Below are 26938 nucleotides of genomic sequence, written 5' to 3'. Positions count from 1 at the left end.
AACGTGCGGCTATCCTAAATGGGCGTTCTTAAAGTCAGCAAAGAGGCACAGAAAAGAAGACCAGACACCAGCGAGGGAGGATAAGAAGGACAGACGCAACAACACTGTCATCCCCTATGTAGCCGGTGTATCAGAGAAACTCAGGAGAGTTTTCTCCAAGCATGACATCCCAGTGTATTTCAGACCCAGCAACACGCTCAGACAGAAACTGGTTCACCCGAAAGACAAAACGCCAAAACACAAACTTAACAATGTGGTGTATGGTGTACAGTGCAGCGAGGAATGCTCAGACCTCTACATTGGAGAGACCAAACAGCCACTTCACAAGCACATGGCACAACACAGAAGAGCCACCTCCACAGGACAAGACTCAGCAGTCCATCTGCATCTTAAGGATAAAGGACACTCTTTCGAGGATACCAATGTTCACATTTTGGACAGAGAGGACAGATGGTTTGAAAGAGGAGTGAAAGAAGCCATCTATGTCCACTGTGAGCGACCATCTTTGAACAGAGGCGGGGGTTTACGACACCAACTCTCTGCCATCTATAATCCAGTTTTGAGATCCCTTCCCAGGCGCCTTAACGCCCACTCACATCCTGGGCCATCTGACCTCAGGAATTCGCATGATAAGGTGGGGCCAGGTTTCACAATGAACACACCCGAAACTCTGGCTGATTGGGACCCACACCCAGTTTCACACCTTGGCTCAGGCGATTAGAGGATCATCAGGGGGTCCTTTTGTCCCTCTGTGGGGGGATACTCCCACTAGGTTTATATCTAGGACTCTCCACCATTTGACCTTAGAACTGAAGAAGCTTCTCGGATGAGAGGTGAAACGTCTTCAAGCAACTTAAAGAAGTCCAGACGCTTTTCTTTGCAAGCTCCTTTGACTACGATGACCTGGATGACTGAGAACCTTCACAGACATAAATATGCAGAAGTGTTGCAGAGAGGCTGTATGTGGCTGAAAAATGGAAATGCTGTGAGAGTTTATTTTAAATCCTTTAAGCTGTTTAATGTCTTCAATGTGCCTCAAGAATCCTTTCTAATGTGACTTTTTAATTTTAATACATGCAGCCATTAACAAAGCTTGTTTATTGCTGTATGTGTTGTACTATGTTGAAGTGACGTAAAACTGAGCAAAATGTCTCATGAAAAACTGAATTAAGTACTTCTGCTGGTGTGTCAAATTCTTAAGTTAAGATACAGGTTTTTACCAAAAATAAATAATAATAATGAACATATATAAGATATTTAGTGCAACAGAACATGCTATATTTATGAAAGCCAGTTTGTAAAAATCAATAGTGTCTGCGAAGAATTTAGTTGCAAAATGAGGAAGAAATAGAGATGAGGAAGTGAAACCTGAGATTAAAAAGTCAGCAGAGATCATTGTGCAGAGAAGACTGATAAACAGCAAATACACTGAGGTAAAAAATGTGTAAAATATATTCAAAATATATTTAAAACTCTTAATGAACACTGTTTCCAATTGTCTTTCACTGTTGATAAAAGTAGGAGCTGACTCAGTGCTGGGAAATGAAATGAAATGTATCCTCTTTACAATTTTATAATTCTGCATATAATAAATAATCTTCCAACATTTGAATGTAACACTGTTTTTTTGGACATACGTCCAGGTTATAAATATTTCTTCTTATCTGTTGACTCGTGGTGTCATTTAAAAAAAAGTTGTGCACACACAGCAAATGCTAATGCATATACTATTATATATTGTACATATGTTTATTAGTCTCAGATTTAGCCATTCTTATATTTTGCTTGTTTTACGTCATTGTATTTTTGCACAACTCTGCTGCTTGTGAAGGTCGCACACAAGAATTTCACTCGCATGTACTGTACCAGTGTACCTGCACATGTGATGTGACAATAAAAGTGATGTGATGTGATGTAATGTAAAAAACAAACAAACTTGCAAAGAGATTGCAAACAAAACATAAAGAAACAGCAAAGGCCAATGCAGTCTCAAGAAACAAATTCATCTTTGCTTGCCTAAAACTAAAGTCTGTTTATTTTATCTCCTCCTTTACATTTGCAGGTGATTCAGAAATGAGAAATCCACAGTGTGACAGAGAATACTGCATCACTCTTAATGTGAGAAAGCTGACAGCAGAGGCTGGACTCTATGTTGTGATCCCGTATTCTTTCAAGACTGCTGAAGGCTTTGAAACCCAACATATAGTGTGGTATAAATGTGAAGCATCAGAAGCAGGATGTGATCGTCCTGTCATGATATTTCACACCAACAAAAGCACTGATGTTCAACCTGAGTTTGAAGGACGAGTGTCACTTATCGAGCATGTCATTCAGAACAACTGCAGCATCATCATCAATAATCTCAAAGAGTCTGATTCTGGATCATATCACCTCAGAGTTATTGGTGAAGTGAATAGGAAGACAGATGCATTTACATTTATTCCTAAAGTTAATGTCTCTGTTAAAGGTATGAAAAGCTAGATCAAAAACAATCATGTAGGAAATTGAAATGTAGTTCAACATGCTTGTGTTTTATTGTATCTGTGAAACATTTTGCACATTTGCTGACCCTTGTATGCAGCTTATAAGAAGTGCAACAATTCCCGATAAACATCTACTTAAATTTCTGGAGTTTTTTTCCTCTTTTAATTCAAGTTCATTTGATTCCACTAATGTACTGTGTTCCCACCAGGTCTTAAACAAAAACCCACAGTAATGATTCCCACACTGACAGAGGGACAGCAGGCCACTCTGACCTGCACTGCTCCTGGTCTCTGCTCTGGATCTGTTCCTGAAATCACCTGGACATGGAGAGGAGCAGGAGGGACTGAATCTTACATTGCAAGGAACAGTACTGATTACAAGACAGAGAATCTGACAGCTTTCACACAGAGTCATGTCTCAACTTTGACCTTTAATGCTTTGGCTAAACACCACAACTCTAATATCACCTGCAAGATCAGCTTTACAGATAAAACAACTACAGAAGGGAGTTCAACTTTGACTGTGAACTGTGAGTATTTCTAAATCTAAATATTTCTATCTAAAATATTCAGAATGCTATTGAATGTTATAGTGCTTTTGAAGAAAAGTCAGGAAGTTATATGGAATGTGTCCTTTGTCACATAGACGTGAAGAAAATTAAAATCACTAAGGATACAAGTGTGAAGGAGGGTGAAGCTCTGAATCTGACCTGCAGTGTAGAAAGTTTTCCCCCATCTCTGATCATCTGGTCTAAACATAGTTCCAACACGAGCCTTCACAATGACACTGGATCAGCAACTCTCTCCATGCTGAATATGACAACGAAAGATTCTGGCCAGTACATCTGTACAGCTAAATATATGAACAATATAGTCAACAATACAGACACCAAAGTCAATGTAACAGTCATATGTAAGTACAAACCTTGTTTTTAATGTATTCATTATTATTATTATTGTTATTATTATTATTATTATAAATGTTATTATTAATATTAATGACAACTGAAAGATGAGTTTAGCATTAGAGCCCCAAGAAGGGTCCTTTTTTTTGTTGGGTCTGTGTTTCCACAGGCCCTGCTAGTTTAGAGACTTATTCATCATGAAGAACACAAGACAAAACAGAACATCTTCAACCGGTCTTTAACTTGCTAACAAGGGAAGCCTTGGTCTCATCACCTGTCTCTAGCCCAAATCCTTCAAAGAGCAGCTCTCCTCGCAGCTATTTATTGACATGACAGTTACAATACACATCACAGCACAAGCACCTCCCACCATAACCCCCCCCCCCCCCCAATGGTTCTAAGACAAGGCACTATGTGTGTGTGTGTGTGTGTGTGTGTGTGTGTGTGTGTGTGTGTGTGTGCGTGTGTGTGTGACTTCCTGATCACAACATCCTTGGTCATAAGGAGAGTAATCTCCCCCACACCCAATATATGGTTCAATTCCTGTATTGGTTCACCATGCACAACACAGTAAATTACTTTAGTAAATAAATTACTAAAATGTGTTTTACAGATAAAAGGAAGCCTCAGATCATTGGAAATACAACCGTTAAACTGGGAGATGTTCTGAATCTGACCTGCAGTGTCGAAAGCTTCCCTCCAGCTCTTATAGTCTGGAGAAGTACCAACACAAACCTTCTGACTAAAACTGATCTGCACAATGACACTGGATCAGCTACACTTGTCATTCAGAATGTGACAGCAGAACATTCTGGACAGTACATCTGTGCAACCAAACATCTGCACACAACTGTGACTTCATATGTCAACGTGACTGTGACATGTAAGTAGACGGCACTGATCTTAAATCTGAATGTCATCCTTACGCTAAAATCAATGCTTCACTTGTTTAATGATCCTAAACATGCGTTTACAGGGTTTTCAAAAATAGTGAATGGCTCTGGATGTGTGCTTCAGTCAGAGGTTTTGACCTGTGTGTGTATCAGTGAAGGGTTTCCTTTACCTACTGTCAAATGGCCATTTCTGAAGAACAGCACTGATTACTCTGTTTTTACCACTGTGTCAAACCACACAGTAAACAGCACAGTCAGTTTAACTGTGAAAAACAATGGCAGCACTACTTTAGAATGTGTCAGCAACAATGGAATGGGGGAAGCAGAAGAAAGTCTCACAATCCAAAAAAACTTGCCAGACAATAATAGTAAGTATTTCCAACCAAACATTTTTGAACACCAATTTAACCTCTTAGGACCACATTTGTTAATGCAATCTTTGTAAAAAGACAATCTTCAAACACACATTTGCAGTATGCATTTTAAGCAACATGGAACCAACTTTATTCCTTTTTAAATTCACTTCAATTCACAGTTTTTAGGCTGGAATACCTGAACGTCATCATTGTCTTGTTCACTGGGACAGTTCTTGCAACAATCATTTGCTTTTTAGCTAAAAATTGCTACAGGTAAGGCTACAGGTGTCTAATTATTATTAGGTTTTCTCTGTAGAGGAATTTGAACATGAATTTGTCTCTCTGTCTTTTTCTTCAGAAAAAAACAGAACATTCAAAAATTGAGAACTTCAGATGAGATTTTGGAGATGGAGACACATCAAAATAAACTGGTATTAATTCATCAGACATTTTTTGATTTACTTGTCAAAATAGGAGTTTCTGCACAAATTATGATGTCTTTGAAGCATCCATAGTTTACTTGTTTACATTTTACTGAAAGTTCCCACATAAAGGTTCTGCAAGAAAGTGGTTCAGATTAAGATTAGCCTTAATAACAAGATTATTTTGATTTTGTATACAGTGGTGTGAAAAAGTGGTTGCCCCAGTTTCCTATTTTATTTGTATGTTTGTCACAGTTAAATATTTCAGATCATAAAATAACTTTAGATATTAGACAAAGAAAAAAAGTCAACACAAAAGGCAGTTTAGTTAGGCCACTCCTAAGTCTTCAGTTTGTTTTTCCTAAGCCATTCAGAGGTGGACTTGCTGGTGTGTTTTGGATCACTGGCAAAATAGTTTTTTTCCCCTTTATGCTCATTTACTCAACACTGGTTTTCACCTTGTAACTCTCTCATGGATGCCATTTTTGCCCAGTCTCTTGTTTATGGTTGCATCACTGAACTTAACTGAGGCAAGTGAGGCCTGCAGTTCTTTGGATATTGTTCTGGGGTCTTTAATGACCTCTTGGATGAGTTTTCACAATTTAGTTTTTAGGGCAATTTTGGTCAGCCGGCCACTCCAGATCACCACTATTCTATGTTTTTGCCATTTGTGGATAATGCCTCTCACTGAGGTTTGCATGGATTCTCACAGATTTAGAAATGTCTTTAGAAACCTTTTCCAGACTGACACATCTCAATTACATTGTTTCTTAACTGTTGCTGAATTTCCCTGTATGAGGTATGAGGCCTACTCAACTCTGTCATGCAGGTCCTATTTACAGTAAGTAATTTCTTGATTGAAAATGGGTGTGGCAGTAATCAGGCCAGAAATTGAACTCAGCTTTCAAAAGATGAGATACACCACCATAACTTTTTCATAAATGGCCATGTAGCTTTGGATTTTTTCCCTCTTAATAATGTATACTGTCATTTAGAAAATACATTTTGTGTTCAGTTGTGTTATCTTTGTCTAATATTTAAATTAGTTTGATTATCTGAAACATTTAATTGTAACAAACACTTTTTCACACCACTGTGTGCACTTTAAAGTGGATATGAAACACCAAATGTATAAAGGTTAATTTAAATCATGGAATCCTGCTCTCAAAAACTGACATAGATGTGACACTGTCTTCGAAGCTGGACTTTTTTAAAAGTTAAAGATAATAGAACTTGTTTAGCACAGTCTTGTGTTTTGGTCAGTAGCCTTACATTAGTTTATGTTAACTAACTAATAACAAAAAAAACAACATTGTGGAAAGTAAGGACTCTAAAACTAAAAAGTTGTTTAAGGGGGTCGTCTTTATACTGTCCCTGGCTGCAACAATGAATTTTATCATAAGAAACCAAGGATCCAATGTCCACTTTCCCTGTCTCTCTTTAGCAGTAATTGGAATTGAAGTGTAAATCTATGCAATATTAATTTCATGCATAAAGGGACACCATGAGTTTAGCTGAGAGCATGTAGTGTTTCAAATCTTTGTCATGTCTTCTTTAACAGTTTTTTTAAGTACATTGTAAGCGATTGCAATAAATTAAACTTCAGTTCTTTCATCAAGCTGATTGTCAGGGCATAAAAAGAAAAATAACCCAGCATGAGAGAATGTAAATGTACAAGAAAAATGAGTCTCTTTTCCTTTGTCTTTAACAGGTATATAATGGTCAAGCATTACAAGACAATCAGACCCTGAGCTCAAACAGTGGGCCAAAGGAAGGGGAATATGCCAATATTAATTTTTCCCTGCTGAAAAGAAACAGTGGCTGGGAGGCAGCAAGGAAGCAAGAGAGCACAAAGACAGACTATGCTGAAATTAAGAAAGTGGTTGAAGAACAATGGGGAGATGATGCTGGGGAGGAAGGAGACATATTGGAGGGACAAGAGAAGAATGTGATAATGGAGCTGAAACAATGTGAACCAGAAAGGGTAGAAGGGCGAGATGAGGCAGTGAATGAAATGTGAAGGATATAACCAATGGAATTTGAGTAATGTTTTGTTATGGAGTTAATTAAAACCATTATTAAGCTATCAGAGTGTCCATTTAGGAGCCCAAGATGGAACCACCTCAGTGATTAATGCTCTCAGATTGGTTTTTGATGCTTTGATTGAGAAGGATAAATATATTGGCATATCGGTCATCCAAAAATATAGTTCTTAAAGCCAATTGTAGTTCCCATTTTGAGCAAATATTAATCAACTGAATTTTTAAGGAAAAGGACAGGTCAGCCTCTCGCTCTCTCAACTGTTTATCACATTCTAATAATATTAACTATTTGAATTGAGCAAAAAAGAGACCGTATAGATTAAAAGGCATTTAGAATAATGAGTGGGAAGACAAAGACAATATGTTAAAGCTAATATATATTAAAGCTAAGTTTAAATGTCTTTCTTGAAACAATCAAAACTTACTAGAAAAATATAAGCTACCTATTGCATTTTTAATGATATATGCTTAACTTCATTGTTTTTACTCTTTGAGGGGAAATTATTTTTTCCCCTCTGGCCATTTTTTACACACACTAGTTGCAGGCAGAGTAAGCCACATGGCCACCAAGTAAACATCAAACATCCTGGGCATAATATTTGTTAGGCCCCAGTTAACTTTTCATCATGGTCTGATTTTTTTTTCTTTGATAATTAGGTGTATCATACAGAAATATGCAAATTATATACATTTATATAGAATTATTGTATCTAGAGAACACTTTACCTTACTGAAACAATGAAAGGTAATATTTACAATACATAGTTTCACTAAGATCTTTAAAGTGTCTGATATGAAATTAGAAAAAATGAAACAAGTGTCTGTTGATAGCACATGTGTTTTTCTTTGATTCATTTGTTAAACTCATTTCTTTCCAGGATATTTTTGTGGTTGTCTTTTGTTTGATTGATATAGGAACATATCTTTTTCAGTTAAATCATTTTGTAATAAAGCTGAAAAAAAAATTAACAAATCTTCTCTGTTTGGTTTCTTCCTTTTTTCTGGACTTATCCCTCATCTATTAGCCATTTTCAAAACTAAGAACCAGACAGGCACTTATTGCCAAATGTTGCAACCATAATAATTAACTCTGCAAATCTCCAGAGATCAATCTGACTGCTGAGTCAGAGACTAGAATTAAAAACTAAATATTAGGCGTAGATACATAAAAATCTGAGCTTTCCAATGACTGAACAATGGATCTGGTCAGCCAACTAATAAAGCAGTAAAATTTTTGTTAGGGCTTCCTCACCCACCCTGTTGAGCCATGACTTATACAGCAACAGCAAGGGCACATCCAGGTAACCTTATTAATTTCCATTTTCATGTGCGACCTAGCACAGCTAATATGGAGGCAGAATTAGCAGCGCTTAGCTGGGACCTGGCAGGATCGGCCCAAGGCTAGCCTGGGTTATGCTTCTCCAGCACTTCTGTGTAGCTGCCAATGACGACCCACATCCATCGGTCCCTAGAGCAATGTCTTCTGGTGACCTCACATTGTTGGATGATGTTATTGCACATTTCATGGATACTGAAGCGTTTTTCAGAGCAATGTGTGTCCAGCAGAGGGCAGTGTTTAACTAATGACATAAATATTTAGCTATTTATTTTCAAGTCAGATTGTATTATGTGCTGGTATCCACATTTTTTGTTTGTTTTTATAATTCTAATTGTAGTATTTTTGTGATTTTCTAAAGTGTGCAGTAACAGAGAGAAACTGTACTACAGTGTCTCTTACTTCTAGCTGGACAGTATTTTATTCAGGCAGCACCACACCACTTTTAAGACAATCTGGGCAACAGCATAATTCACTAACACTTATATTTGAGGTTTTCCTCACTTATAATACAACATGCACATCAGTCAGATATGCATGTTTCTTGACTTTTTAAGGTTGTGAAGTGATTTCTCAACCATTCTGCTGTGCTGAAACTGATTCACAGCTTAACAAATTAATTTATTCTACTTTGCCTTAAAGTTTAAGTTTAGTTTAGTTTCAGTGGTGTTGGATTTTCAGTGGCTCTTTCTGTGTCTTTTAAAACACATCCTGCATTTCTGAAATGAAATGAATGTATAACTCTAATAGAGTATAGCACGAGTGTAGAGTGTAGAGTGTAGAAATTTCACTTCACCTGGTAATATTGCAAATGGTGAAAGCCAATGCAAACCTTAACCCGATGTTTGGAGTGAATTGTTTCTTTCAGTTTGAACCCAAATATTGCCTCTAAATCACAAATTAAGGTGAACAGTGTACTGTGTACATTACAGTGTACAACAGTGGGAATTGTTGACATGCAAATATTTAAGTTAGTGACCAGTTACAACATGGTTTTGCTCTCTGTTGCGTCATTAGTAAACATACTGGTTGGCAGTGATAGTCTGACCTTTATGTTAGAAGAGGAAGTACTTAGTGAGTACAGTGATGCCATATAAGGTTATGTTTAAGTGATCACAGTGATAGAGGGAACAAGTATTTAAAGCAGGTTCATATTTATAAAAGGTGACATGCTTTCTCTCTGTGGTATGTTTTCTCCTATTGAATTACCATAAAAACATTTATTTATACATATACAGTGCCAAATCACAATAACGGTTTTCTCAAGGCACTTTATATTGTAAGGTAAAACCCTACACTATTACATAAAAAGCCCCAATGATCAGATGACCCCCTGTGAGGAAGTACTTGGTGACAGTGGGACGGAAAAAAAATCCCGTTTAAAACCAAGAAATTCTCAGAATCTCATCATCATCATCATTATCACCTTTATTTATAAAACACTTTAAAACAACCAAACAGGCCAGCATAGAGGTTATATGGTCTCTTTTTCAAGTTCCTGTTAGCAGTTGTGCAGCGGTATTTTGAACCAGCAACTGAATGACCCCCACATAAAGTTACAGTAGTCCAGATGGGAAGAAATAAAAGCATGGATCACTATTTCGAGGTACTGCCCAGAAAGAAAAGATTTCACTCTTGCCAGTCGCCTTAAATGATAAAAACTGGACTTCACCAGCTCTAATTTGGCTGTCCAATTTAAAACAGTAATAACAGGTTAAATTAAATAAAATAAACTTCCAAGGGTCCAATATAAATAAAGGAGGACTCACAGGGACCACTGAGTCCAAACACCAACACCTCTGTTTTCTTTTCATTAAAATTGAAAAAGTTTAAAGCCAGCCATGCTTTAATGTCATCTAGAGGTTTTATGGTGATGACATCCTTCTGCTTTAGTGACAAATAAATTTGGCATTCATTGGCATGACAATGAAATGTGATCCCATGCCTTCTAAGGATGGAAAATAAATATAATAAAAACAGCAGTGGCCCTAAAATTGAGCCCTGTGGGACAACACATGTCAGAGAAGCAGAAGATGATTCAGAACCAAGAAGGCATCAGATGTTCAGCTAAATTAGAAGCAACTTACTGGTAGCAGAATAAATAGCAATAAACAATTAAATATTTGTGTGTGTGTGTGTGTGTGTGTGTGTGTGTGTGTGTGTGTGTGTGTGTGTGTGTGTGTGTGTGTGTGTGTGTGTGTGTGTGTGTTGTGTCTATGCATTGTATGTGTGTGTGAGGTGCTGACATGTTGGGGTAGGGTGAGTGTGTGTGTGTGTTCTGTAGTGTGGTCGCGAAACAGTTCGCTAGTCTGCTAGTCCTGATTTGGATGCACCTGTCGTGTCCACCTGAGAGCAGCAAGTACAACAGGTGGGCTGCAGGATGGGTGGAGTCTCTTGTGATCTCCTCAGCTCTGAGGCAGTGGGATGTATAGATGTGAAACAGGGGAGGGGGCAGTCGATCTTCTACGCTGTGTTGACCACTGTGGAGTCTCTTCTGTTGAGTCTGGGTACAGCGTGTTTGTGAACCATGCCTAAGTAAATGAATCAATGGTATTTTATCAGCTTTATCAGCTCCCTTTTATCTCAGGGCACACTAAAGCAGATTGATCAGTATATTTGGTGCAGCCTCCTCCATATATATGAGCTCAGAACAGGCTGTGCAGGTGATCTGGGAAACTTTTGCATACAAAGATGTATTAATAAGTTTTCCTGAAAAGGCTTGGTATAAAATGTTTACATTTACATTTTTGAAGTATATGCTTCTGAACAGCAGTTGAGCAATGTGATAAAACTACTTGAAGCTGACCACAAAGACAGAGGAAGTACATTAGAGGTACTTAAGAAAGAGGAAGTGTTAGTTGAAAGCAGAGACACTCTATAACAAGACACAAGGATGCCCACACAAACATCCCTCAACACGGAAACACTGAGAGAGAAGCAGAGGACAGAGACACAAGGGACTAATAAACAAGAATCTAAACAGGGAATAGAAGAAACTCAAAACTGACTAACTTTGAACTACTAATGAACCTAAAACTTAAACCATTATACAAAATATCACTAAAACTCAAAAAGCTGGGTCAAAAGGATCCAGAACCATGACACATATATCATCACCCATGAACTAACTTCACAGCTGGTCAGAGGTTTCTGTGCTGATATGCTTTTTGAGTCAGAGTAAGTTGTTTGGCCTTGGTAGAGAAGATTTGGCAAGTTTTTCATAGATACAATCTATACACTCAACTCTGCTACTCAGCATACAAATGTGTGGGGAACAAAACAAAACAGGCTTTCTGACTATATAAAATTTCCTGCCAAAAAGGATTGTTACAAGAAAGAAATAACCGACCAAACACAAATATTCTCATTTTTTTGTACCCAAATTTAAGTGGCTGATGAACACAAATACACAGCTCACTTGATGGTTATCATAATCATAATACCATAACCTAGTACAACTTGTAAAAGGTGCTAAATAATACCTATGAAACATGAAATACAAAAGCCAAAACCATAACAAAGATTCAAAACAAAGAGTAAACAAAACCTAACCATAGAGACATCTATTCAATTCAATTCAATTTTATTTATATAGCGCCAAATCACAACAAAAGTCGCCTCAAGGCGCTTCATAGATACAGAGAAAAACCCAACAATCATATGACCCCCTATGAGCAAGCACTTTGGCGACAGTGGGAAGGAAAAACTCCCTTTTAACAGGAAGAAACCTCCGGCAGAACCAGGCTCAGGGAGGGGCGGCCATCTGCTGCGACCGGTTGGGGTGAGAGAAGGAAGACAGGATAAAGACATGCTGTGGAAGAGAGACAGAGGTTAATAACAGATATGATTCAGTGCAGAGAGGTCTATTAATACATAGTGAGTGAGAAAGGTGACTGGAAAGGAAAAACTCAATGCATCATGGGAATCTCCCGGCAGCCTACATCTATTGCAGCATAACTAAGGGAGGATTCAGGGTCACCTGGTCCAGCCCTAACTATATGCTTTAGAAAAAAGGAAAGTTTTAAGCCTAATCTTAAAAGTAGAGATAGTGTCTGTCTCCCGAATCCAAACTGGAAGCTGGTTCCACAGAAGAGGGGCCTGAAAACTGAAGGCTCTCCCTCCCATTCTACTTTTAAATACTCTAGGAACAACAAGTAGGCCTGCAGAGCGAGAGCGGAGCGCTCTAATAGGGTGATATGGTACTACAAGGTCATTAAGATAAGATGGGGCCTGATTATTTAAGACCTTGTATGTGAGGAGCAGGATTTTGAATTCAATTCTGGATTTAACAGGAAGCCAATGAAGGGAAGCCAAAACAGGAGAAATATGCTCTCTCTTTCTAGTCCCTGTCAGGACTCTTGCTGCAGCATTTTGGATTAGCTGAAGGCTTTTCAGTGAGTTTTTTGGACATCCTGATAATAATGAATTACAGTAGTCCAGCCTGGAAGTAATAAATGCATGAACTAGTTTTTCAGCGTCACTCTGAGACAGGATATTTCTAATTTTAGAGATGTTGCGCAAATGGAAGAAAGCAGTCTTACATATTTGTTTAATATGTGCGTTGAAGGACATGTCCTGGTCAAAAATGACTCCAAGGTTCCTCACCGCGTTACTGGAGGCCAAGGTAATGCCATCCAGAGTAAGAATCTGATTAGATACCATATTTCTAAGATTTTCAGGGCCGAGTACAATAACCTCAGTTTTATCTGAATTAAGAAGCAGAAAGTTAGCGGCCATCCAGGTCTTTATGTCTTTAAGACATTCCTGCAGTTTAACTAATTGGTGTGTGTTATCTGGCTTCATGGACAGATAGAGCTGGGTGTCATCTGCATAGCAGTGAAAATGTATGCTATGTCTTCTAATGATACTGCCTAAGGGAAGCATGTATAATGTAAACAGAATTGGTCCTAGCACTGAACCCTGTGGAACTCCATAATTAACCTCAGTGTGTGAAGAGGACTCTCCATTTACATGCACGAATTGGAGTCTATTAGATAGATATGATACAAACCACTGCAGCGCAGTACTTGTAATACCTACAGCATGTTCTAATCGCTCTAATAGGATATTATGATCAACAGTATCGAACGCTGCACTGAGGTCTAGCAGGACAAGCACAGAAATGAGTCCACTGTCAGAGGCCATAAGAAGATCATTTGTAACCTTCACTAAAGCTGTTTCTGTGCTGTGCTGAGCTCTGAAACCTGACTGAAACTCTTCAAATAAACCATTCCTCTGCAGATGATCTGTTAGCTGTTTGACAACTACTCTTTCAAGGATTTTTGATATGAAAGGAAGGTTGGAGATTGGCCTATAATTAGCTAAGACTGCTGGGTCTAGAGATGGCTTTTTGAGTAAAGGTTTAACTACAGCCAGCTTGAAGGCCTGTGGTACATAGCCGATTATTAGAGATAGGTTGATCATATTTAAGATCGAAGAATTAATTAATGGCAGGACTTCTTTGAGCAGTTTTGTAGGAATGGGGTCTAAAAGACACGTTGATGGTTTGGAGGAAGTAATTATTGAAGTTAACTCAGAAAGATCAATTGGAGAAAAAGAGTCTAACTTAACATCAGTGGTACTAAGAGTAGCTGTAGATAATATTACATCGGTGGGATGATTATTGGTAATTTTTTCTCTAATGATAAAAGTTTTATTTGTGAAGAAGTTCATGAAGTCATTACTAGTTAACGTTAAAGGGATGGTTGGCTCAAAAGAGCTCTGACTTTTTGTCAGCCTGGCTACAGTGCTGAAGAGAAACCTAGGGTTGTTCTTATTTTCTTCAATCAGTGATGAATAGTAAGATGTTCTGGCTTTGCGGAGGGCTTTCTTATAAAGCAGCAAACTATTTCTCCAGGCTAAATGATGATCCTCTAGATTTGTGACACGCCATTTCCTCTCCAGATTACGAGTCATCTGCTTTAGGGTACGTGTTTCAGAATTATACCACGGAGTCAGATACTTCTGATTTGAGGCCTTAGTTTTCACAGGAGCTACAGTATCCAGAGTCGTACGTAGTGAGGAGGTGAAATTATTACATCTGACACACACACACACACACACACACACACACACACACACACACACACACACACACATAAAACTGCTACACTGATATTTGTTTAAATGGTTAAGAATAATTTTCACAAATACAAAGTACCTACCAATGTATTAATATAGCAATGTTAAAATATGATTGCACAGCAATTACTAAGAAAAGCAGAAATGCTGCACAATGTAAATGGATACGAATGAAGCTTTAAAGAGCTCTTGCCCTTTAAAGCATTCAATCTGTCTCAAGGAACATTTTTTTACACTGACTACATAAGAAACACTTATAAAGATATAATGATTTTAGATCGGTTGTGTGATGTTGAATGTGATGTAAAGACAAAATGCAAATATACAGATCAAGTTTTCACTCTAATATTGTGGGGTCTTTACTTGACAGTGGAAAGGGCCATGAGGTGAATGATGATGATTTGATGCTATATGAATGGTAAATAGCCTGCATTTGTATAGCGCTTTACTCAGTCCCTAAGGACCCCAAAGCGCTTTACACTACATTCAGTCATTCACCCATTCACACATGTGAATATATGTGTATATAAAACTTATTGGAGCACCATTACTTGAATATCAAAATCTCAAGATAACAGTATGTTTTAAAAGGGTAAATTATTTAATAAATAATGAACATATAGCATACAGAGGAACTTGAATGTCAGTCTGTAAAGTTGAGTGGTTTCCTGAGAAACTTCCTGAAATGTTGTTGCAAGAAGGAGGAAGAAGACAAAGAAAAGAGAGACGAGGCGAGAATGAAAAACTTCAGTTTAGAGAGTGAGAGACATCAATGAGAAGACAAGTTTGAAGAATAAAGTAAAACACAGAAAATGTGTTAAATGTGCTTAAAAATATCTTTTTAAAAGAATAAATATAAAGACTTCACATCTGTAACAGTGATGGTGAATAAGACCTCATCTGGTCGGCTCTGTTTGTCTGTGTAAAAGGCAGCATTGCTGACACAGGTTTGAATCTTCTCCTTTCCTGTAATTCTGCTATATTTTTATTTGTATTTATTTTAATATTTGCATGTGAGATAGATGAATTCATCATAAATGTGTGTCTTCACTATCATCAGTTGGCTTGTGTGCCATTTTAAATTAATCTTTTGTTATATTGTTAATCATTATCCAGGAATATTTCATAGCCTGGATATAACCATAGTAGTTGTGTAGACTACAGCACAAACAAGCAGCTTGTGTAAAACACAAAAGTTACTCTAACATCTTTAATTAGACATCATGTTTATTGTTGAAAACTAAATAGTTTTTCTCACTATATTGATCTTTCCCTTTGCATTCAGGTGCCCCAGCCTGGGGACAACAACTCTGTAGAGACAGAGGTACTGTGTTACTCTCAGTGAGCGAGAACTAACAGCAGAGGCTGGACTCTGTGTATATGTCTCTGTTAAAGGTATGAAAAGCTATTCCAAGGACAATCATGTAGAAAAAAAGATATTCATGTCATGTACAATAACATGTTTAGTATTTTTATGGTCTTAATGGAGTATTCATTCTATAAGGGGATTGTTGACTCCTAGAAGTCGGTCATCTTGGATACAACTTTTGTTTTTTCAATAGGAAGAAGGCCATGTGACACATCAAACTTATTGGTAATGTCACAAAAAAATAATGGTGTGCTTGAAGAAAAAGACTAAATTTTTTATGACATATATAATGTTGGTGATCACAATCCTCTGGGTACAGCTATGTAGACTCACACATACAACAAACTGCTGCACTGATCTTATTTTAAATGGTTAAAAATAATTTTCACAAATACAAGTGCAGAGCAGTGCATTGCTATAACAATATTAAAATGAGTTACATGGCAATACTAAGAGCAGCAGAGATGGTGCAGAATATAAATAAATACATAAGAAGCCTAAATATGCAGAAGTGTTTGCAGAGAGGCAGCAAACACTGAGAATGAGAGAGGGGAAATTTATTTTAAATTCTTAAGTTCTTTAATGCACTCAATCTGTCTCAAGGAACTTTTTTTTAACTGAGTACATAAGAAAGCACTTATATAGCAATAAAATGATGTTGTATCGGTGGTATGATGTTGAAGTAATGTAAATGCTGCCAAAATCTTCATCTTGGACTCCATCCACAAACATCTGGAGCTCCCTGACTCCTCCGCCAGACTTCTGTTTGCTGATTTCTCATCAGCGTTCAACACTCTGCAGCCTCATATCCTGGCCACTAAACTTTCCACCCAATTTCACCTGGATGATCAGCTAATCCTGTGGATACTGGACTTTTTGACCAACAGGACTCAGAAAGTTGGGGTCAACAAGTCTCTTTCCGGTCTCTTTTCCACCTCCACTGGCTCCCCCCAGGGCTGTGTGCTCTCCCCCCCTGCTCTTCATCCTCTACACCGATGACTGCAGATCCACACAGCCCAACTGCCACCTGGTTGAATATGCTGACAAAACATTTCTCCTGTCACTGCTATCAGGCCCCTCACAACACCACAGGCCCACTCTTCAGGAGTTTGTAGAGTGGTGTGACAGCTCCAGACTTGAATTGAACATAGGCAAAACCAAAGAGATGGTGGTGACCTTCTCCAGTAGGCCGAGGGATCTGGCTGCTTCAGTCACCGCCACCATCCACGGGAAGCCAGTGGAGGTATTGAGGAGTACAAATACCTGGGAACCATCTTCAACAACCTCCTGAAATTCTCTGCCAACAGGCTATACCTCCTTAGGAAACTCAACTCCTTTGGAGTCAGCACACCCATCATGATGACTTTTTACTATGCCTTCCTGGAAAGCATCATGACCTTCTCCATCACCTGCTGGTTCCACTCCCTCAGCCTTCAGAACAGGAACAGACTGCAGCACACTCCATCAGTGTGCTCTAAAATCATTGGACTGCCTGTCAGAACTCTGGCACAGGTTTTCAGCCAACAGGCCCTTAGACAGGCAGCCAAAATCATCAACGACCCCTCTCACATTCTTCACCCAGGATCTCAATGGCTCCCCTATGCAGGAAATGCGGCTGCATTTCCTGCAGGACTGAGAGAGGCAGAGCCACCTTTGTCCTCAAAGCCACTCTGCTTTTTAACTCCAGCCGATAAAAACATTTCCCACACCAGAAACATAAACTACATTCTTCTTACACTACTGACACTTTATTCACTTTTAGTCACTTGCGGTTATTTATTCACCTTCAGTCACTTTAATTTTAAAACTGTGTAATTTTAAAACTGTATATTCTGTATATTCTGTGTATTTATTATTTCACTTCTATTGCTTGTTCTTATTGTCCTTATCTTCCACGTATGCTGCTCGGCTGTTTGTTAATTGCCCCTTGGAGATAAATAAAGTCTTCTGATCCCGATTCTGATTCTGATATGAAAATATAAAACTTGTTGGAGCATCATTATTGGAATGTTAAAATAAGATAACATTATGTTTTAATAAACAATGTTATAATTATATATAGCATACAGAGGAACTTGAACGTCAGTCTGTAAAGTTGAGTGGTTTACTGAGAAACTTCCTGAAATCATTTTGCAAGAAGGAGGAAGAAAAAGAAAAGAGCGATGAGGATGAAAAACTTCAGTTTAGAGAGTCACCAGTCATCAGTGAGAAGAGAAGTTTTGAAGAACAAAGTAAAACAGGTAAAAATAAAATTGAATGTGGCTCAAAAAATCTTTTTAAAAGAAGAAATGTAAAGACTTTTTCACATCTGTAGCAGTGATGGTGAGTAAGACCATTATTTATTAATCAAATATTATAAGGCTGTCCTCTTATTTGGCAGTTAATATACATTTATATAATATTATATATATTATACATCTTTCTTTTGATGTGTGATGTGAACTGTTGGCTTTTTCTTTATTGCATTTTTTGTTTTGATTTCTTTTTTGCTTCATCTGCTGGATAAGTTATTCTGTGGAGGGAGAGACTGAACGTCTCGAGCAACGAACATGTTTGTTCTCATCTGGTCGGCTCTGTTTGTCTCTGTAAAAGGAAGCATTGCTGACACAGGTTTGTATCTTCTCCTTTACTGTAATTCTGCTATATTTGTATTTGATATTTGCATGTAACACTCTTTTTCTGAAATGTATCCAGATGATAAGAATTTTTTATTATCAACAGTTCATCATAAATTTGTGCCTTTACTATGATCTATTGGCTCGTGTGCCATTTTAATTTAATGTTTTGTTAAACATGTCCTGAGATATTGTTGATGTACATCCAGGGAGATTCCATAGCCTGGATATAATAAGCTGTGAAATGAGAACATTATAGTAGTTGTGGAGTACAGCACAAACAAGCAGCCCGTGTAAAAGATAAAAGTTACTTCAATATCTTTAATTAGACATCATGTTTATTGTTGTAAAGTAAATATTCTTTATCACTATATTTATCTTTCCCTTTGCATTAACAGGTGCCTCTGCCTTGGTGCAAGAACAATGTGCCAAAGGATACTGTATTAATCTCACTGAGCAAGAACTAACAGCAGAGGCTGGACTCTGTGTTGTGATCCTGTGTTCTTTTACTACTGGTGTTGGCTTTACACCCAAACATATAGTTTGGTACAAATGTGAAGCATCTCAACACAGGTGCAGTGAAGCTGTCATAATATTTCACAGCAACAACAACACTGAGAAAAAAGCTCAGGCTGAGTTTGAAGGACGAGTCTCACGTTTGGAGCCTGATGTGACTCAAAAAAACTGCAGCATCATCATTAATGATCTGAAAGAGTCTGATTCTGGATCATATCAGCTCAGAGTTACTGGTGTACTGAATGGAAAACAAGATGGATTCACATTCATTCCAAGAGTAACTGTCTCTGTTAAAGGTATGAAAATCTATTCCAAGGCCAATCATGTAGAAAAAAGTCATGTACAATAACATATTTAGGATTTTTATGGTCTTAATGAAGTATTAACTCTTCTGGGGAATTGTTGACCTCTATGGTAGCTGGTAGGAACTGCAGCAGTTCCTGGGAAAACGACCATTTTCACTAAATAGCTTATTATTTGAACCCAGATTAATGTGCTAGATGAACTTCCGGTAGTTAATTTGGGTTCATTAATGCAATTTACTTCCATTAGGTCTTAATCAGAAGCCCACAGTAATGAGTCCCACACTGACTGAGGGACAGCAGGCCACACTGACCTGCACTGCTCCTGGTCTCTGCTCTGGATCTGTTCCTCAAATCACCTGGACATGGAGAGGAGCAGGAGGGACTGAATCTTACATTAAAGGAAACAGCACTAATTTCAAGACTGAGAATCTGGTGGATTTCACACAAAGACACATCTCAACTTTGACCTTTAATCCTTCAGCTGAACACCACAACACCAGTGTCACTTGCAAGATCAACTTCACAGGTGGAAAATCTACAGAGGAGACTTTGACTGTACATGTAAACTGTGAGTACTTTGCAACCTCCTATTTATTGTTTGCATTTTTTAAAATCTATTGAATCATCAGCAGATTCTGAAAAGGAAATAACATGATTGTAAAATGTGTATTTTTATCTCACAGATATGAAAGAAATTACAATCAGTGGTGTTACAACTATTAGAGAGGGAGATGTTCTGAATCTGACCTGCAGTGTTGAAAGTTTCCCTCCATCTCTGATTGTGTGGTCTAAACTTGGTTCTGACACAAACCTGCACAGTTATTCTGGATCAGCCAGGCTTGTCATTGAGAATGTAAAACCAGAACATTCTGGACAGTACATCTGTGCAGTTACATATATGAACAATACCCTGAAAAAGGATGTCAATATCACAGTGATATGTAAGTACAAAACTGTGCTTTTAAGCAGAAGATTTTTAGCAGTGGTCATATTCGTTTCATCTGGTTTCTGAAATGGTGCATTTAAATTAGTGTAATTCTTTTGAATAACTCTTACAGCCACACCTCATTAAATATGTGATATCATCTCAACATCTGTGTATATTGGCTTTGAAATGTTTAGACAGTGATACCACTGACGACTTGTACTTTTCAAAAATGTCATTTAAAATAATTTTGATAAGTTGAAGACGATGTACAAATGTATATCTTTTATTTATAGATGTAGAGTAAAACTTTGTTTAGAAAGAGGAACACTGTAGACTGCACTATACAGGGGAAGTAAGAGGAAATGTATTAAGAGCCTTTTGAAACCTATTATGATGTTGTACAGTGACCAAATTGTAATTTGCATTTTAATGACATTTGTGGCATTTTACACTTTGCATTAATTAAACTCGCGTTGTTATCATTCTTATCCTTCATTTTTCTGGTTGAATGATTACATGTCAGTGTAACTTGCCCTCTCCATAAATATACCACTGAAATCACTGAAATGTATTTTACAGATAACAGGGCTGCTCAGAACATTGGGAATACAACTGTTAAGGAGGGAGATGTTCTGAATCTGACCTGCAGTGTTGACAGTTTCCCTCCATCTCTGATTGTGTGGTCTAAACTTGGTTCTGACACAAACCTGCACAATGGCACTGGTTCAGCTACAATTTTCATTCAAAATGTGAAACCGGATCATTCTGGACAGTACATCTGTACAGTTACATATATGAACAATACCCTAAAGGAAAACGTCACCATAACAGTAATATGTAAGTACCACACATTGTCACATTACTGGATAACATCACCAGTGATGTCATCAGCAGCCTTATCATCTTCCAGGTTAATTTTGCAGTTGAAGCCGTGAAGAATGATTATGTGCCAGTGTTGTTTCCAAACTCCTTAAATAAATCACCTAAATATTCTCCACAGATAACAGGGCTGCTCAGATCATTGGGAATACAACTGTTAAGGAGGGAGATGTTCTGAATCTGACCTGCAGTGCTGAAAGCGTTCCTCCATCTGTGATTGTGTGGTCTAAACTTAGTTCTAACACAAAGCTGCACAATGACACTGGATCAGCTACACTTGTCGTCCATAATGTAACATCAGAACATTCAGGGCAGTACATCTGTACAGTAAAACATCTGGACACAACTCTGAATTCATATGTTGATGTAACTGTGACTTGTAAGTAGATGGCATGTATTTTTAACCTGAAGTTCATTAACATTATAGCTTGCAGCGTGTCCTGTTTTATGATTCTGACTACATGTTTACAGGGCATACAAAGATACAGAATGGCTCAGGATGTGTGCTTCAGTCTGAGGGTTTGACCTGTGTGTGCATCAGTGAAGGCTTTCCTTTACCTAACATCACATGGCCTCTGTTGAATCACCACACTGAGTACTCTGTCATTACTAGTGTATCAAACCACACAGTCAACAGCACTGTCAGTCTCACTGTAAAAAACCATGGCAACAGCACTGTTGAATGTGTCAGCAACAATGGAAATGGAGAAGTAAGAGAGAACCTGCTGATCAATAACAACTTGTCCAAAAAAGATGGTAAGTTTTGTTTGGTTGTTGTTGTTGTTTTAAATTAAAACCCTTTCTGTAACACTTTTAACCACTTGACATTTTTACTACCATTTCTGGACCCATGTAATCTGTTATGGCGCGTCTACATAAAGACCACAACATAAAGGGTGATCCATCCCCGTCCAACCCCAAGCAGCACGTCACACACTTAATATTTTCTGACAGTGATTTATTTACAATAAGTGCAGTTAAACAAAGGAAGGGAGCATATCATAACTTCAGGGTGAACCCAAGGCCAAAACAACAAACAAAAGGTAACCTATCTCAGGAATAAACACAATTTACCTACTCAAAAGAATTAAACCAAACGACAATCACTTTCCTCCCTGCCTAACAAAAACAGGAGAAAACTGATCAAACAAAAAGGCGGTCCACCCCTACATGCTCTTACATTAACCAACATGGTAACATAGTGACACAGTGAAAGGTCTGCCGGTTGGGTTGGGCCGAGAATGAATAACATGGCAGTCCCTGGCGGTCTCTTCTTATCCGCTGCCTCCCGGTCCTCAGCCAATCGGTGCGAGCCATCCACCCTGGATGCACCAACCACGGAGGAGCACCTGCACACTCAAATTTACATATGATTCCAATCACAGTCGTAACAAATCTATGACCTATGTAATTAAGACAATCATTAGACTAGCCATTAGGTGTACTGTATATAATTCAATATGTGAGTTAACAGGTTTTATCATGTTGTTTTCTTTGATTGCAGAGCCGTCATCGGGTCTTAGGTGGCGATTTCTGGAAATTATCATTGCATTTTTGATTGGTGCAGTTCTTTCATCAGGTGTTTGCTTTTTGGCCAAAAAGTGTTACAGGTACAGAATTATTTTTGTAGTTATTACTAAGGTTTCTCTGTAGATTCAATTTAACATTCATTTCAACATTGTTTCTGTAAATATGCCCTTTTCTACAGGAAAGAAATGACGAGTTCTGGACATTTGAATGACACTTTTGTGATGCTGACACGTCCAGATGATCCACTGGTATTTATGTTAATTCGTCTTTTTTGATATAACTATTCAAATAGTTTAAATGAGTTTCAGCACAAATATCTCACATACATATGGTGGAAGTCTCATTGCTGCTGGTAATCCAGTGTCGCCACCTTTATTCTGCTAGGCGGTGTTTAACACAGCCTGGCGATTCTCAGGTGTACTCCAGCGCAATGCAGTAAGGGACAGATGGAGAGAGAAACCATGCAAATAGGATGGTTTGACTTAAAATATGAGACATCTCAACTTTCTGTCACAGTAAAACTTTGATCTTTAATATTCATGATACAACAAACATATAATAAAATAAATAAACAAATACACAAATGGAAACCAGAATTAAAGTAATGCAAAGTTTCTTTCTTGTGTAAAGCTAATTTTCAGGCCACCCAATGAGAACTCAAACCCTTTGAAGCATGAAAGACTATATACAAGATAAATCGATAGTATTCACAATGTTTGGCTGCCTGTAGCTGATAAATGACTGAAACTATTTACTTTGTGCCGAACAGATATATGATGCTCAAGCATTACAAAACAACCAGACCCTGAACTCAAACAGTGGGACAAACGAAGTGAAATATGCCACCATTGATCTTTCCCTGTTAAAAACACACAGCGGCAGAAAGGCTGCAAGGATGCGAGAAAGCACAAAGACGGAGTACGCTGAAATTAAGAAGGTAATAAAAAAAGAACAAGAAGATGATGGTGGAGACGACGGTAAAATGTTGGAGGGGGAGATGAAACATTGTGAACCAGAAAAGAAGGACGAGGATGATGAGGCAGTGTACTCCACTGTGAATGACATAACAGATGATATTTGAGGAATTCTTTTGTATAGTTGCTAAGGATAAATATTGATCTCTTCAGATGTAATGGATGGATGGATGGATGGATGGATGGATTTCCATTTTGTGTTGGAATAACTAAGTGTAGGACAATTTTCTCTATACTGTAAACTTCACAAATATTAACAAATCAAATCTTACAGAATGTTAGCTTTGAATATCGTGCTCTGCAGTAGTTTAAGGATTACAAATATTAGAAAAATGTTATGGTTTAGCAAATTTTAGATACCTATACTGCTTTACTATAAAATCTTGGCCAGTGACATTTAGTAGTAGCAGTAAATATAGTGGCTTATCTTTTTCTTGACTCTATTCTTGATGTATTTTGCAGATTTTTAACGGTTTAAGTTTCCATTTGGCAGATGGCCAACACTGCCATTGTCTGGTTAAATATATTTGAAAGTGTGTAGCCAAAGTGTGCCAAATGACCTTTGGAATTTTCTTTTTGTGCTTTCACAAAATGCTCTTTTACACGATGTATTGTGTTTTGTATTCCTCCAGAGTAAATGCATTTCTTTCCTCTTTTGCATAAGATCATTTATTTTCTTTTTCAGTTTTTATCCGGCACCATCATCAGGTTGACCGAATCATTTGTTCTATACCAATAATCCATTTAAACTTTTGATATAACTAGCTTCAGTAGTTCTAATGCTAGTGACAAAAGTCCCCAAACAATCCCAGAATATTGATCAATAAAAATGACATTTTTTTCTATTATTTACTTGGCTTAAAACCTCTTGAGAACAATAGAGTTCAACACTAAATATGTTTTATTGCCACCCCCCACAGGGCGCCTGGGACCCTGATAAGGATTAGTGTAAGAGAATGGATGGATGAATGAATATGTGTATTTTAAGCTTTTTTATGAACATTTTGAAAAATAATGACTAGCTGCTTTTAATAAATCCATTAAGTTGATAAAATGTTATATTTAGGAAGTATCATTCATTTCTAATAAATATGACTCAGTCAAAACAGTCTGGCTCAGCTTAAATCTTAGACTGCTTGAGCTCCACAGCTGTTTCACCTTGTCAATATTCAGTTTTTCACAAATGATATAATTTAATATTCAGATTACTGCTATGTATATGTATGCATATATGTATATAGAGTATCCCATAAAAATGGGTTCCTGTTCAGTTATTGCATGCTCTTGTTTTCGTTTATGTTTGTGTAAGATATCAGCTACACACATGTGGGAAGGAGAATTCAGTCTAGTTCAGCTGCCAACTATTTGGAGTTGAGAGTAGTTGACTGGTGTAGATTTTGGCCCTTCTCTGTTAAAGGGAGAGAAAGGATGAATTTGGAAGAGAAAGCAGGAAAGTGAGCGGCTGCATGACACGGTTGCAGCTGGTCGCAACAGCCGACTCCAGTGACAGATAGGGATATTTTAAAGGAAAATGGATATAACATGGCCCGAATGGTTTTGCTTTTATAATAATTCAATTTGACCAAAAGAAGGATTCAGTTTAATTAGGATTATTGTGGATTTGTTTTGATACAACAGGATAGGAACCTGTTAGTTTGCTGGACCTGTATATTATGGAAGTTTAAGGAGGAAAGCTTACTCTGTAATTAGGAGTTGGCCAACCAGATAACATTCTTCAAGACCTAGAGAGGAAGAGCTTGAGAGTTAAATTCCAAGGATCTGATGTAGAAACACAATCCCTACTAATGCAAGACCTATTAACGTGGGGGGAAAGTCTTTCTCTGGAAGATGCAAGAACTACACCTTTAGGCATTTGTCTGCTTCGAAAGAAAAATAAACCTTGTGATGGAATAAACGTGATGAATTTCTATTGGTTCTCTATTGGTCACTGTTAGAACTTCTTCCTTTCTTGTACTGTGGCCGTTTTATTCTGAGACCCACTTCTTAACACCATATTTGCAGTTTCAGCATGCAAGTTTATAGTACTGATGAGTAAAACATCAATTTGAACCATCAAGTTCTTCAGGATTGTTACAAACAAGAAATCACTTCCAAAAAAACAAAAAAAAAACAAAAACAAACAAACAAGAAATGCTCTACTAAATAGATACTTAAGTACCTGATGGACACAGATACACAGATCAATTGGTGTTTGAACTGATCCACACTTCAGACATATGCCAGCTGTTAGTTTTTGTACAGCACTGCGGGTCTGATCCAGAAAGCCTTCAGTCTCTTAATAACTGTTACTAGATATTAACAGTAACCAGTATTGATGATGATGATGATGATGATGATGCTTTTTTCTATTACATACTTAGTTTAAACTAACTTAATAACTAAACACAGAGACAGATAAGCTGCTATCACCTTTTAAGGAAGAAAACAACAAAACTCAGGTGTTGGTCAGTAAACTGAAAAGTAAGTACAAAAGGATTAGTCATGAAAGACACACTCCTCTCCACAGAGCAGGAGCAATCAATCACCATACACACAGCTCACTAGCTACAAACCACCAAGGCTCTCTGGCACTAGAGCTCACCTTTCTCTGGCCTTAAAAGTACTTCTAACTGCTGATGGGAGTCAGCTGTACAAAAAAGATGGGACCTAAGGCAGGAGAGATGGCAGGACACACCCACACAAGGGCAATCTGGATGCCCTGCTAGGGCCATAACAAGAACAATAACGCTCAAGACTAAATGTTTTATTGCTCCCGCCCAAGTAAGGGGTATGAGAATGGATTGATGGATGAATGAATGTGTGGTATTTATGAACATTTTGAAAAATAATAACTACCTGCTTTTAACAAATGTCAATGGAAAATCATATTTAGTAGTCAGTATAATCTTTTAGTGATATAAGTTTGCATATGGTAGAATACTGCATGTAGTCATTTGTATTAGGAAATATTTAACCATAGATGCTTAGAGGTGTATAATCAATTGTGTAGTGATAGGTTGTGTGATCTTTAACAGGCTGCAAAGGCTTGGTGTGTATTCCACACTAGAATGCACACCCACATCCTGGGAGCACGAGAGAGGTCGTACCGTGTCTTATTGTTTTATGGTAGGATTAACGTAGCTACTGTACGTCTGTTCTAGTCTAAGTGCTTTAACTGCTTGACTTCCTCACCGTGTTATCTAGGGTGAACCATCTAGGGTGAGGGGGGGGTCTACCCTCTTCCTGACCAAGGATGTTTGCCTTTGTGCTTTTATGTATATGACCCTTTGATCAGCAGTACCAC

At 37.8% G+C, this 26938-nt stretch overlaps 1 protein-coding gene across 1 annotated transcript; it reads left to right on the top strand.

The window, feature by feature from the left end:
- The first annotated feature begins 2073 nt into the window (after window positions 1–2073).
- LOC113032135 (cell adhesion molecule CEACAM5-like) lies at window positions 2074–24287 on the top strand. The gene is made up of 10 exons (XM_080308650.1): window positions 2074–2467; window positions 2693–3013; window positions 3130–3396; window positions 20007–20268; window positions 20775–21088; window positions 21252–21509; window positions 21602–21886; window positions 22635–22740; window positions 22839–22908; window positions 23430–24287. Exons 1-10 carry the CDS (start codon window positions 2074–2076, stop codon window positions 23739–23741), a joined length of 2589 nt encoding a protein of 862 aa, XP_080164776.1. The 3' UTR covers window positions 23742–24287.
- Window positions 24288–26938: the final 2651 nt, after the last annotated feature.

This window comes from Astatotilapia calliptera, chromosome 11, assembly GCF_964374335.1.
Source record: "Astatotilapia calliptera chromosome 11, fAstCal68.1, whole genome shotgun sequence".
Taxonomy (NCBI): Eukaryota; Metazoa; Chordata; class Actinopteri; order Cichliformes; family Cichlidae; genus Astatotilapia; species Astatotilapia calliptera.
Note: the sequence above shows the minus strand (reverse complement) of the source record. Positions and strands in the feature narration are given on the sequence as shown.